Source organism: Solanum dulcamara, chromosome 6, assembly GCF_947179165.1.
Source record: "Solanum dulcamara chromosome 6, daSolDulc1.2, whole genome shotgun sequence".
NCBI classification, from domain to species: Eukaryota; Viridiplantae; Streptophyta; class Magnoliopsida; order Solanales; family Solanaceae; genus Solanum; species Solanum dulcamara.
Window position 1 is genome coordinate 65,476,355 of NC_077242.1, and position 12,750 is coordinate 65,489,104.

Here is a 12,750-nt window from a genome sequence, read left to right on the forward strand (position 1 = left end):
TGTATACCCAATTAGCTTCGCCCATGACTTAAGGGGTTAATTTATTTTATTAATGAAAGTTAATTTGTTAAGGTATGACAATTTTCATTTTTATCATGTTACAAATTATTTATATCATAGATATTTATGCATAATTATCTTATAAATTTTAATGTTTTGTCGGTGCATAGAACTTTAAAATGTCCCAAAAATAGTTTCTCTTCTTTGGGAGCCAAGAAAATCAATGAAAAAGGAAATCCACCCCCCTCACTTCCACTCTTCCCCCCCTCACCAAATAGAAAAAAATTAAAAAAATAATAATTGTCTATTTCTCCCAAACACCTTCTACACTGTCACCACCCAACACTACTATATATAATGCCTCTAATTAATCATGTCCATGCACAATTCAAACACAAAATATTTAAAAGTTGTAAACCAATCAAACAAGATGATCAAAACTTCAAGTTGTATATTTTCTTTCTTGCTTTTGATATGTTTTTTGGTGGTGTTGGCTTTGGGTGGAACTTTCGACCAGGAATTTGATGTTACATGGGGTTATGGGAGAGTGAAAATACTCGAAAACGGTCAACTTCTCACTCTTTCCCTTGATAGAAGTTCAGGCTCTGGATTTAAGTCTAAAAGACAATATATGTTTGGAAAGATTGACATGAAGATCAAACTTGTCCCTGGCAATTCTGCTGGCACTGCTACTACATACTATGTAAGTTAATCATCCTTAATAAATACATATAGTATGCTTTGATACTTTACAAATATCTTTATTTGGCATAATACATAAATATGGCTCTTAACTTGGCTTCAGCTGATAACTATGATCTTTAATTTTTTTAGTGCACAAATAGACACTTTAACTATCCAAAACTTGAACAAATAGACACATTCGTTCTACATAGCATCCTATATGACAATTTTGTGTCCTATGTGGCGTCCTATATATATTGTGACACGTAGGATATGTGTGTCTATTTGTTCAATTTTATATAAGTTTAAGTGTCTATTTGTGCATAACCAAAATTGAAGGGCAATAAATATGAAATTAGGCCAAGTTAAATGACATATTTATGTTCAAAAATACAAGAGTCAAAACACTTAATTTTGATCATAAATTCGAATGCAGCTATCTTCTGTGGGGTCGGCTCATGACGAGATTGACTTTGAATTTCTTGGGAACGTAAGTGGAGAGCCTTATATTCTTCATACAAATGTGTATGCACAAGGCAAGGGAGATAAAGAGCAACAATTTTATCTTTGGTTTGATCCTACAAAGGATTTCCACACCTACTCTATTCTTTGGAATCCTCGAAGTATCATGTAAGTATACCTTTTTGTTATTTTATAGTGTATATTTTAAAATTCTCTCTCAAGATATAAAAATTTAATTACTGTAGTTTGTTTTTCTTACATTACTTAAACATTTTTTCCTATATAAACTTGTGTTATAAGATGATTCACATTTAAGAGTTTCATGTGGTTTAATTTGGACCAATGACATGTTCTTTCACTTCCATCAATAACATATCTTGATTACTCAAATATCATAAAAGTTTTTAGACGAGAGATCATCACGAAAAACGCAAACACAAACTTTCAAAATATTAATTAGGGATAAAATGAATGAGACATGTTTATCATTAATCAAAAGTCTCATTGAATTGAAAAATCAGATAGTTATAAGAAAAATACTTTCAGATTAAATGGTAACATAGTAGTATTACTTGAATGAAATGTTTTATTATTCCATATATGCTAAAATAGGAGTGGGGGCTGGGGAATAAAGTTAAGCAACTATATGAAAATGACCAAATGAAAACTCGTTATTAAGATAAGCATTTAACTTATATTCACCAATAGCATAATTCATTTTTTAGTTTAATAGTATAATTTTCTTAAGAGGGGGAACTTTCACTATAATAGGACAAGAAATTAGCGACAACAAAAATGTCGTTGTTAAACAACAAAACTTCAATACTTATCCCATTTAGCTACAAATTATATAAAAATTCAATTATCTAGCGCCAGAGAAGGGGCGTGCTGGAAACCCTCGCCTTCGGCTCCATACTGAAAACGCCGAGCTATTAAGCGACGGATTAGCTAGGGATTAAAGATAAATTCATAGCTAATTTCATGGTTTCTAGTAGTGTTTGGAGCAACAGAGTGATCATGGGTTCGAGTCATGAAATCAACCACTAATGCTTGCATTAAGATAGACTGTCTATATTGCACTTTTTGAGATGCCACCCTTCCTTGAACTCTACGTGAACATTGAATACTTTGTGTACCAAACTACCCTTTAATACAGTTACATATTTCTTGATTAGACACGTGTTATGCATTCTTCTAATTTATATAAAACAGATTTTCAGTAGATGGGACACCAATAAGGCAATACAAGAATCTTGAAGCAACAAATGGAATACCTTATCCAAAGAACCAACCAATGTGGTTATACTCAAGTATATGGAATGCTGAGGAATGGGCAACAAGGGGAGGCCTTGTGAGGACTGATTGGAGTAACGCCCCTTTTATTGCTTCTTATAGAAATTTCAATGCACAAACTTGTGTTATGTCTTCTTGCTCCAAGAATCCCACAGCCAATTCTTGGTTAACTCAATCATTGGATAGTGCTGGCCTAGCAAGGATGAAATGGGTGCAAAAGAACTATATGATATACAACTATTGCACTGATACTAAACGTTTCCCTCAAGGATTTCCTCATGAATGCTCTCTAAATTAATGCAACAAAATAGAAAATTAAACAGTAATTGTGTTCAAATTCCCTTTTTTTTCTTGCTAAATTGGAGTGAAACGCTAAGAATTGTCTTTGTGTGATAAGGAGATTATTATAGATTGGTTGAGACAGTTTCTTACAGAAAAATGAGCACATAGCATAAGCTTAGTGTACTAAATTGTCTCTTTAAAAAAGTTGTTGTCTTTGTTTTTATTTTTACTATAAAGAAATGTATAGTAGCCCACCTGAGAGTGATATTATTTGATTGTACTTGTGTAATAAGTTGGAAATATTGATTTTGACTTGTTCTCGTTATATATCTCAAAAGTGTCCTCTTCCCCCTTCCCCACATCCTCCCTCCCTTATAGAACACTAGGGACAGAAGTTATGCTTATCTCTAATATATGGTACTAGTTCATATCACTCTAGTAGATTTATTTTACTTGTCATGTTTTGTTTGTACATTTTTTAGAAAAAGAAAATTAACTAGAGGATTATTCATTCCTATTTAATATTTTCTCTTTTGCATCATATTAATATCTCTCCATACTTATGATTAATGATAAAGGTGAAAACAAACAATTAATTATATCTTTATTTTTTCAACTGCCAACTATTTGCTGAATCATTCATTTTTAATAAGGACGACAAGTAAAATAAATCAGAGAGGATACTACTTGTATAAGAGGTTAGAAAGCAAGTCTTCGTCTAACATGCGTGCATTCCAACTAAGATAATTTGATAGTTTTAATTAAGTGTTGCTGTTGTGGGCTCTTTTCAAAAGGCTATGCTTTGTTTTTTTTATTTTATCATGCGACATGTTTACCTTTAGACAAAAAAAACAAACAAAAAAACCAACTTCAAAAGAACGATGCGTGTCCCGAACTCCCAACTTATTTAAAGGGTATTTGTGTAATGTTTTTGTGGTTTTACTTCCTTATTGGATAAAAATGAGTTAATTGGTCATTTAAGTATCGAGAAGATTTTATTAAAATTATTTTTAACTTCTTCTTTTCTATATAATTATTTAAATATCGAGAAGATCCCATTAAAATAATTTTTAATTTTTTCCTTCCTATAAGGTAGCTTTATGTCTTACAAAGTCTTTTTTTCTCACTAAATTTCTTAGTTGATATGTCATGTCATCTTAATTTCTTATTTTTCATGCCATCTAAAATGAAACCTAAAATAATTTTGAATATAAAAATATTGAATTTAGCCGTTTAGTTTTACTCGTATATGTCAATTTAAATCCTAAATCATTTTGAAATGAAGTATCATTGTCCTAATTAATGAGGATTATTTCTGGTGCAGTTGTTAATTATTTGTGTATAGAACCATAAAGGTTCTTGTTAATTTGAGAGTGAACTCTTATATCCCTACAAATTAAGTAATTCATCTATTAGATGTTTGAATAGAAAATATTACAAATTAAATTATATTTTTTTTACAAAATAAATAAATAGTTGAGAGTAGTCCTTAAACTTCATATAATACATATAAATACAAGTTAACTCATTGCACTATTTTTTAAATTTGGATTCATTTCATATCAAATCTACGTTATGAGTGGATTATTAGTATTTCTTTTCCTAATTTGTATCTTTTGTTGATATACCTAAAATTAGATGACTAATAAGCAAGTTTCATTTTTAAAATTAGTTTAAGTCTTGTCATATATGAAATAAAAAATAAAAATTAATAGACGACATGCCAACTAACAAATTTAGTAAAAGAACGACTTTGTAAGACATAAAGATATAGATGAATTACCTTATAGAAAAGAAAAATTCAAAATTAACTTTTATAGAATCTTTTCAAAACTTAAATGCGCAGATAGAGAAGAAAACTTCAAAAATAACTTTAGTGAAATCTTTTTAATATTTGGAATCATATAAGAAAACTCGAATAAAAAGTTGAATTATTATTGTCAGTTGCGTAGCCACATATAAGCTAAGATGGCCAATTGGACACCTTTCATCAAAAAATTATATTATATACATATATAGAAAATTGTACGAAATATATAAATCAAAAATTATTTTTCATACATATATATTGAACCTTGGATAGCCTTAATGAAATTTCCGACTGCGCCATTTTATTGCTGCTTTGTAAAATGTCTAGTGAATTGACTGTTTTATCCTTTTTCAGTTTTATCACAAGTGTACATCATTTGCAATTATGAATTGTCATTAAAGGCCCTGTTGGAAATCTACCCAACTATCATTTGTATACATCATAATGTTAGAATAGGGTATCTACTACCTATCAAATAATATTATTGTTTGGTCCATGTTTTATTGCAAAAACATATCAAAGGCTAAATATTTTTTATTCTGTTTTAAGTTACTACTGTTTAGAAAAGAAAATAGTGCAGAAATTGCTGAAAATAACCATCAGAGTAATAACACGTAATATCACATTCATATTTTCAGATTTAGTAGTTTCTTTCCTTTAGGATTTTGTTGTAACTTTCTCCTTGTATTTAGGTTATAGATAAGTATTATTCTTTTTTTAATTTATCTTGTTGCTGTAGAAGTTGTATAGAATCTATATACACTTAGTACATAATCAATAAAATACATCATCCTTTTTATTCTATTGGTAATTTTATACTTTATATGGTATCAAGAGCTAATTAGCTCTTACGAGTAAAATTCTGTCGAGAAGCCCTCCCACCCTTCCCATCAAAATGGCCACAAACATTACTGTAACCAATTCAGATGTCAATACAATGATTGTTAAGTTCAATTTTGTCACCCAATTACTAATTTAATTAACTGGCACAAGTGTCCATGCTTATGCGTGACCACTACCTTTTTGGCCATCTTGACGGTTCTCGTCCTGCCCTTGCTCGAAAATAATCAGCTAATTCAAAACTCTATCTTGGCCTCGGTTGATCCTATGCCAATGGTCTCAACTACCATATATTTAATAGCTTCAGTGAATGGATCCTTCGGCTGATGGTACTCTTTATCAGTGGGTAATCAAACAATTGCACTACTTATCGTTTACACGTCCTAATATTGCCTCACAGTTAGCAAGCTTTCTCAGTTTATGCACAATCCATGCAAATCTCACTGGAAAGCATTCAAGCAATTGCTTCGTTATGTTCGCCACACTTGCCAATATGGAATATAGATTGCCAAAGCTCCATATTCTCATCTGGTTGTTTATTCCAATTCAGATTGGGCTTGTGATCCGAATGATCACACTTCTACCTCAGCTTATATTACTTTCCTGGGCACCACACCAATATCCTTGTCCTCAAAGAAATAACGCTCCGTATCTTGATTGTCTACAGAAGCTGAGTATAGAGTTGTGGCTGTTGCTGTTGCAGAAACCAATTAGGTCACAAATCTTCTTCGTGAACTTTACCGGTCACGTAAGGGAGTTCCACATGTTTTCTATGAAAACATCAGCACCACTTACATTTTTTCCAATCCGATTTTCATAGAAGGATGAAGCATATCGCCATTGTTTAGAACAAGGATATTGAAGTTCACTACCTTCACTCAGCTGATCAAGTGGCTGACATACTCACAAAACTACTTCCTAGAGATTCTTTTGTCCAACAGTTTTTCAAGTTGTGTGTTGTTGACACCACCAACTTGCGGGGACATAATAACATATAATATCGCATCTATATTTTCTGGTTTAGTAATTCCTACCCTTTAGGACTCTGTTGTAACTTTCTCCTTGTATTTAGCTTATAGATAAGTCGTTTTCTTTTTTTTTAGTTTATCTTGTTGTTGTAGAAATTGTATAGAATCTATATATACTTAGTCTACAATCAATAAAATACATCATTCATTTTATTCTACTAACAATTTTATCCTTTATACAGAGAAGATGTACAAAATCTAATCTACCTATACATGTTTGGAAAATTTAGCTTCCAATTCAGATTTTTTACGAAAAAAATAATATGGAAATATTTTCAACACAAAATAGGTATTTGTCTTAAACTCCAAGCTCCTAGTATATATACCTCTGAATTCTTGTCATGACCTCATCCAGAAATTTTGATTGATAAACTCTTTTTGAAATAATTATTTAATCACGATCTAATTAAATATTCTTTTGAGCGTAGTATTAAAAATCATAGGATAAAATATTTAATCATGATCTAAAATATTTATTGTTATTGTAAATGTTAAACAGCAATTTAAGATTTTCTCTGTAAGACTGAACAATATATGAGCAAAATATTACACCTGAATCTAGTATTGTTCGACAAAATACTTTTTGAAGATCTATATTTGTACATTTTATAAAACTAGAAACAAAACCTAAATAATAACCTGCTAAATAAAGAAGAACATTCATGATTAGCGAGTTTTGTCGCTTGTCTTCTTCAAATGCAATAATTTTTACTTAAGATATTTTGTATTGGAAAATTTACTTAATTGAATGTGTTTTAAAAAATATTTACCATTTTAAACATACTTTTATTTTATTATCATTTTTAACAATTACTAACAATACTTTAATTAAATAAGATATTATATACACTTTTTTATTTGGGGAAAAGAAAAATGGTGTCATTATCTCTGTCTTTCTCTTAGGACTTTTTCTTCATTTTTTTGGCTCTCTTTCTTATTCTTAGGACTTCTTCATTCTTCACTTATTCCTTCATTTTTTTATTTGTTTCAGATGGAACTCGTAGGTTTTAGGTGCATAATTATAATGGAAGGTCAGAAATCTCCTAGAAGAAGCCCACAAATTTGAATTGTTGATTCAACCGGCGGTGGTGAAGTGAATGCTGGTCCTACTTTTAGTTTGAGAATTTCTGCAAATCAATCTCCAGAAGAAGCTAGTGGTGAGGTTAATCAAAATTTTCAAGCAATGCATGTGAAGAAAAAAGATGGTAGAAGTAAGAAAAAAACCACTGAGTTGAGTTTTAAATCTAAATCGAAAAGAAAATGAGTTGATGTTGCATCGACATCTAAGAAAGTTGTTGAAAGTGATGATGATTTTGAGGATTTACCTCCTCAATTTCAGTCAAAGAAAGTGAGACCTACAGTTTTTCAGGAGAAGAACCCAAAAACTCAAAATCGATTGTGTAAAAATACGGTTATGCCGGAGCGTCTATATCCGGTATGTCATTCTACCAATAAATTATTTAACTGATAGCATTTTCAATCTGTTTATGTGTATTTTCTTAGTTTGTTGTTGTTTTGAAATTGTGTGCTAGATGTTGAAGAATTTGTGTATTTGATACTAAAATATATTACACATACATTAAAGTTGAATTAGAATAGAATTAGAGACGAATGAAACCTATAGTTAATTGAAAAAGTCTTCACTGATCTATACACCACAAAAATAAATTAAACTTTGAATTAAAATGTATTACACACACATTAAAGTTGAATAAGAAGAGAATTAGAGACGAATGAAATCCATAACTAATGAGAAAAGTCTTCAGTGATCTGTACACCACAAAAATAAAATAAACTTTGAATTAAAATGTGTATTACACACACATTAAAGTTGAATTAGAAGAGAATTAGAGACAGTGATCTGTAAAGAACAAAAGTGGTTATGTGACTGATTTAGATGTTAAACATGTTGTTCTGAATCTTAAATTGGAAAAATTGTGAATTAGAAATCTTTAAACATGTTGTTTAGATTTTGTTATAGTTTAAGCATTGAGTATTGGATTGTAGTTTGTCTTGAGTTCATGATTCTATTAAATATTATACTTGTCTAAGCTTGATTTACAACTTATTCATTGCCTTATGAACAAGGAGTTAAAACACACATCAGATGATGTGTTTGCTGTTGAATTAAATGAGAAGAGGTTGTTTTTCGGGCTTAGAAAATTTGGGTTAATTATAGGCTTAAATTGTGTTAGTGATAGTTTCTCTGTTAATGTTTCAGATTCTCCTTGTCGGTTATTGAACAATTATTTCTCTGAATAAATTACTATTCAAAAGAATCATCTATGCGAGTTGTTTTTAGCAAAAAACTTCATAGATGATGATTTCGCTGTTTCACTATCTGTTTTGTTCTTTATTAATGATTTTTTGTTCTCATATGAGAACAATGAATATCAAATTAGTAATAGAGATTTCTACATTGTGAAAAATGGACAATTCAAATCTTACCCGTGAGGTTTAGATGTCTACAAAAAGTTGCTTGGTAATGTGAGTCACAAGCTTAATTCAATCAATCAGTACTACAAATTTGGTGGATTGTCTCTTGCCCTTCAAATTTGGATTTTTGAGTGTTGTTCTAGAGTCTATGAAGATTTAGCTATTTAGATTTCTAATTCTATTTCAAGAATTTTGAGGTGAAAAACAGTTGCTGAAAGTCCTTGGCAAAAGCATATTGAAAATGACATCTTCATGCCTACGAAATACAAGGTATCTATACAAAGTTAATACAATTTATGACACATATATATTAGTTTAACTCACGTTAATACTCTATTTATTTTTGTATTTTAATTTCAGTTTGAGAATATAGTGGCAAGTGAAGATGAGGTATCTAAATTCAGGCTTCCTGAACCTCGTTATTACCATTCTGAAATTTTAAAATTGGAGCCGAAAGAATCAAAGCATAGTTTAGATATGTTGAGCAGGGAGGTTATATAGTTGAGAAAAGAACTTATAAAGGTATAAGCTAACTTGGGTTTAGGCTTTATCTTTTTCAAAACTGTTATTCTAATATTTGAGTTATATTTGATTATATACTAGGAGAATGAAAACCACAAAGCTCTTGAAGAGAAGATAGACTTACAAACTATTCAAATGAAAGAATTTGTGATGAATTCCAACAAACAATTATTGAAGGATATTTCTTTGTTGTTTTCTAAGAGAGACGTCAACAGTTCTTTTGCTCAAAAAGTAAGGGAATCATGAAACAAAGAGGCTGGCGAGACATTTTCAGGTGGATTAGACTTCAATGGAAGCTCTTTTATATTTTTAATACATCTATAATATCTTGTTTTGCTTGCTGGTAGGGAGTTAACTGGTAGTTAATTTACTGTTTAAATTTTTTACTTATCTAAGTTGTAGTTTATGCTTGATTTTTTATTCACATATTTTTCTTATAATATATTTTAATTACACACAATATTTTCTCCTTTTATTGATGCATCAATACATGTATCAAGAAGGCATGACGCTCAAGTTGTGGAATCAAATCAACATGAAAAATCTCAAGTGTTTAAAGCTTCAGTTAAACTTGTTGCTGTTGGGAATTCTGAAAGCAAAATTGGTAATGAAAGGTTTAATACAAATGTAATACACATTTCATATACTTTCATTTAACTTTTTTTTTAAAGTGTTCATATTATGTACAAATGAAGATGTTGCAGGAATTGCTATTGAATAAATTTTATCTGAGGTTGCTGCTGATATAAATGATATTAGTTTTATGTTGAAAGTTCAAATAAACTTCTTTTCCATATGATCTCTAATTACTCTACTTGATCCTTCCTTACTGCATTACTAAAATATTTATTTTGTATATAGATGAAGAGGCTGATGATCTTAATGCAGTTGAGGTGCAGCCTAATAACAGTCAGCTAACAAAGGTGAATTAGATAGTGGTGCATCTACTGATGCCGATGCGGCAAATGATTGTCAAAAAACTCCTCAAACGCTTGATGACTTCATGTTGTGTGCTGAAGATCTTTTCCATATCCGTAAGGCAGAAGCATCATATTTAAAAAAGAAAGCCACTGTTGAGGAAAATAAAAAGAAAAAGGAAGTCACTATTGAGGAAAACAAAAAGAAAAAGAAAGCCATTGTTGATGAAAATAAAAAGAAAGCAACACCGAAGAAGCGTGGGAGAAAAAATTTCCAGAAAAGTCAATTAAATCTCCTTATATATAGCATTTTGAATCTGGAAGGATTTTATGTGTAACACGTCAAATATTTGAGATAAAACATCATTTTCACTTATAATCGGAGTAAATGAAGAATCTAATTTGATAGATTCATTCACGTCGTGGCTTTATACGAGTACAAAAAAGAGGTAATTTATTTATGTTTGTTATTTTATATGAAAAACTTTTCTTTAGTTTAAATGAGTTAACTGATTGAAAATTTCATTTCTTTTATGTTTTAAAGGGGAAAGAAACCTTACCGGTTGCTTTTGATGTCCTCAAGCTAGCATTTGAATTACGAGTTTGCAATGTACAAGAAAAAGAATGGTTTTTCAAATTGGCACATTCTGGACAAACATGGAATGATGGGGTTAGTTATGTAAACTCTAGTTGAACACCCTCATTTTTCTGAATCAACTTCTTCTCCCATTTTTCTTTCACGATTCATATCTATGGCGATTATTGCTCCTTACAATGGAGACTTTTAGTATTTTTAATACATCTATAATATATTTATAATACATTTTTGATTTGATTTTGAAAAGAACTCTAGTTATGTAAACTCCAGTTGAACACCCTCATGTTTCTGAATGAACTTCGTATTCTATTTCTCTTTCACAAATCATATGCATGGCTTAATGACCTCACTAAATTTACACTTGCTATAGATTTGAAGTATTATCTGACACATCACATCACGTCATTTTTTAATCTTTTATAGCTTTTTGACGTCATTTTTTTATTATATTAGAAAGAAAGAGAAGTGTGAAACCAACAATAATGTTTGATTTACAACTACTGATTGTCTATTCAAGACAAAAATTGCTCAATCTTATTTTCAACTTTATGACGCTCATGAAAATAAGAAGAAATTTGAAATCAAAGCTTCTGATGCTATTGCTAAGTATATATGTGGACGCCGTTTGTTGGCAAGCACCCCATGGGACAAAGTGGATTATGTTCTCTTTCTAGTAAACATTACAGAGGGTTATCATTAGATTTTTGTTGTCTTATATATTGTTGAAAGATCTTTGAAGGTGTATGTTTCATTTTCGGATGGCGGGAAGGGGGGAATTATCTGGCTCAAAATGTTGTTGGCATTAATTCATCAGCTTTACCATACTACTTAAGTGTGATCAAGTTCTATGATAAATGTCCTGAATTGAAGACATCACCTAAGTACAATGAAAAAAATGAGTTTGAGCTCATTGAATCTAAGTTCATAATTGAAGGAATTTCTAGACAACAAGAAGATTCACTGTAAGTTTAATTGTTTATCAAATAGATACTATCTTTTGTATTGGTCTTATTAAACTCAATATTATTTTTATAATAATTTTATATTTTAAATTTTATAGGGACTGTGGAGTTTTTGTGGTTGCATTTGCGGAGTTAGTGAGCAATGGCCAGGATATTGCAAATCTACAACCAAGTGCACACAATCTTCGAAAGAAGTTTGGGGATCTACTATGAGAATATGCAGCGAAGAAGCAAAAGAGTAATTTTCAAAGTGAAGACGAAAGACCACATAAATAAAAAAATATAGGTATATTAGTTAATATGTCTATGAAAACTATATTGTCTAAAAACAGTTTATAGCTGGTGTATTAGTTAGGTTTTGAAGATTGTTTTGTGCTATCTTTTTTAAGGTGATTTTTCTTCATGTAAAATACACTTTGAATATAGTTTTTTGTTCATGTAAAATAAATCTTCTCTTTTTATAATGTAATATATAGCTATGTTAGTGTTAAAGTATTGCAGTAGTGTTATAAAACTGAAACCTACATTATGAATTAATATTGTGTTGAAAACGCCTTTAGTGTTCTATAAACCACAAAAATAAAACTTGAAGTAAAAGTGAATTAAACTTGAGTGAAAAATGAATTATATACACATTAAAGTTGAATTAGAAGAATATTAGACATGAATAAAAAGTGTAGCTAAGGAAAATGCCTTCAGTAATCTATATAGCACAAAAATGAATTAGACTTGAACTAAAATGTATAATATACACATTAAACTTGAATTAGAAAAGAATTAGACACGTATGAAAAGTGTAGCTATTGAAAAAACCTTCAGTAATCTATTGAACTCAAAAATGAATTAGACTAGAACTAAAAGTGAATTACATACACACTAAAGTTGAATTAGAAAAGAATTAGACACGAATGAAAAT

General features: G+C 30.1%; 1 protein-coding gene and 1 pseudogene across 1 annotated transcript; both read left to right on the forward strand.

The window, feature by feature from the left end:
- Window positions 1-338: 338 nt before the first annotated feature.
- On the forward strand, window positions 339-3,046 carry LOC129891274 (xyloglucan endotransglucosylase/hydrolase protein 24-like). Its single transcript, XM_055966572.1, has 3 exons — window positions 339-703; window positions 1,121-1,314; window positions 2,359-3,046. The coding sequence occupies exons 1-3, from the start codon at window positions 374-376 to the stop codon at window positions 2,735-2,737; spliced, it is 903 nt and encodes a 300-aa protein (XP_055822547.1). The 5' UTR covers window positions 339-373; the 3' UTR covers window positions 2,738-3,046.
- Window positions 3,047-9,087: 6,041 nt separating this feature from the next.
- LOC129891928 (uncharacterized) lies at window positions 9,088-11,572 on the forward strand (annotated as a pseudogene).
- The last annotated feature ends 1,178 nt before the right edge of the window (window positions 11,573-12,750 follow it).

What these genes read in the sequence shown, in the direction of transcription:
- LOC129891274 (XM_055966572.1), top strand. Translation starts at nt 374, where the DNA reads ATGTCCATGCACAATTCAAACACAAAATATTTAAAAGTTGTAAACCAA. An exon ending in GCACTGCTACTACATACTAT is followed by an intron (nt 704 to 1,120) that starts GTAAGTTAATCA and finishes ATTCGAATGCAG; the next exon opens with CTATCTTCTGTGGGGTCGGC. An exon ending in TGGAATCCTCGAAGTATCAT is followed by an intron (nt 1,315 to 2,358) that starts GTAAGTATACCT and finishes TATATAAAACAG; the next exon opens with ATTTTCAGTAGATGGGACAC.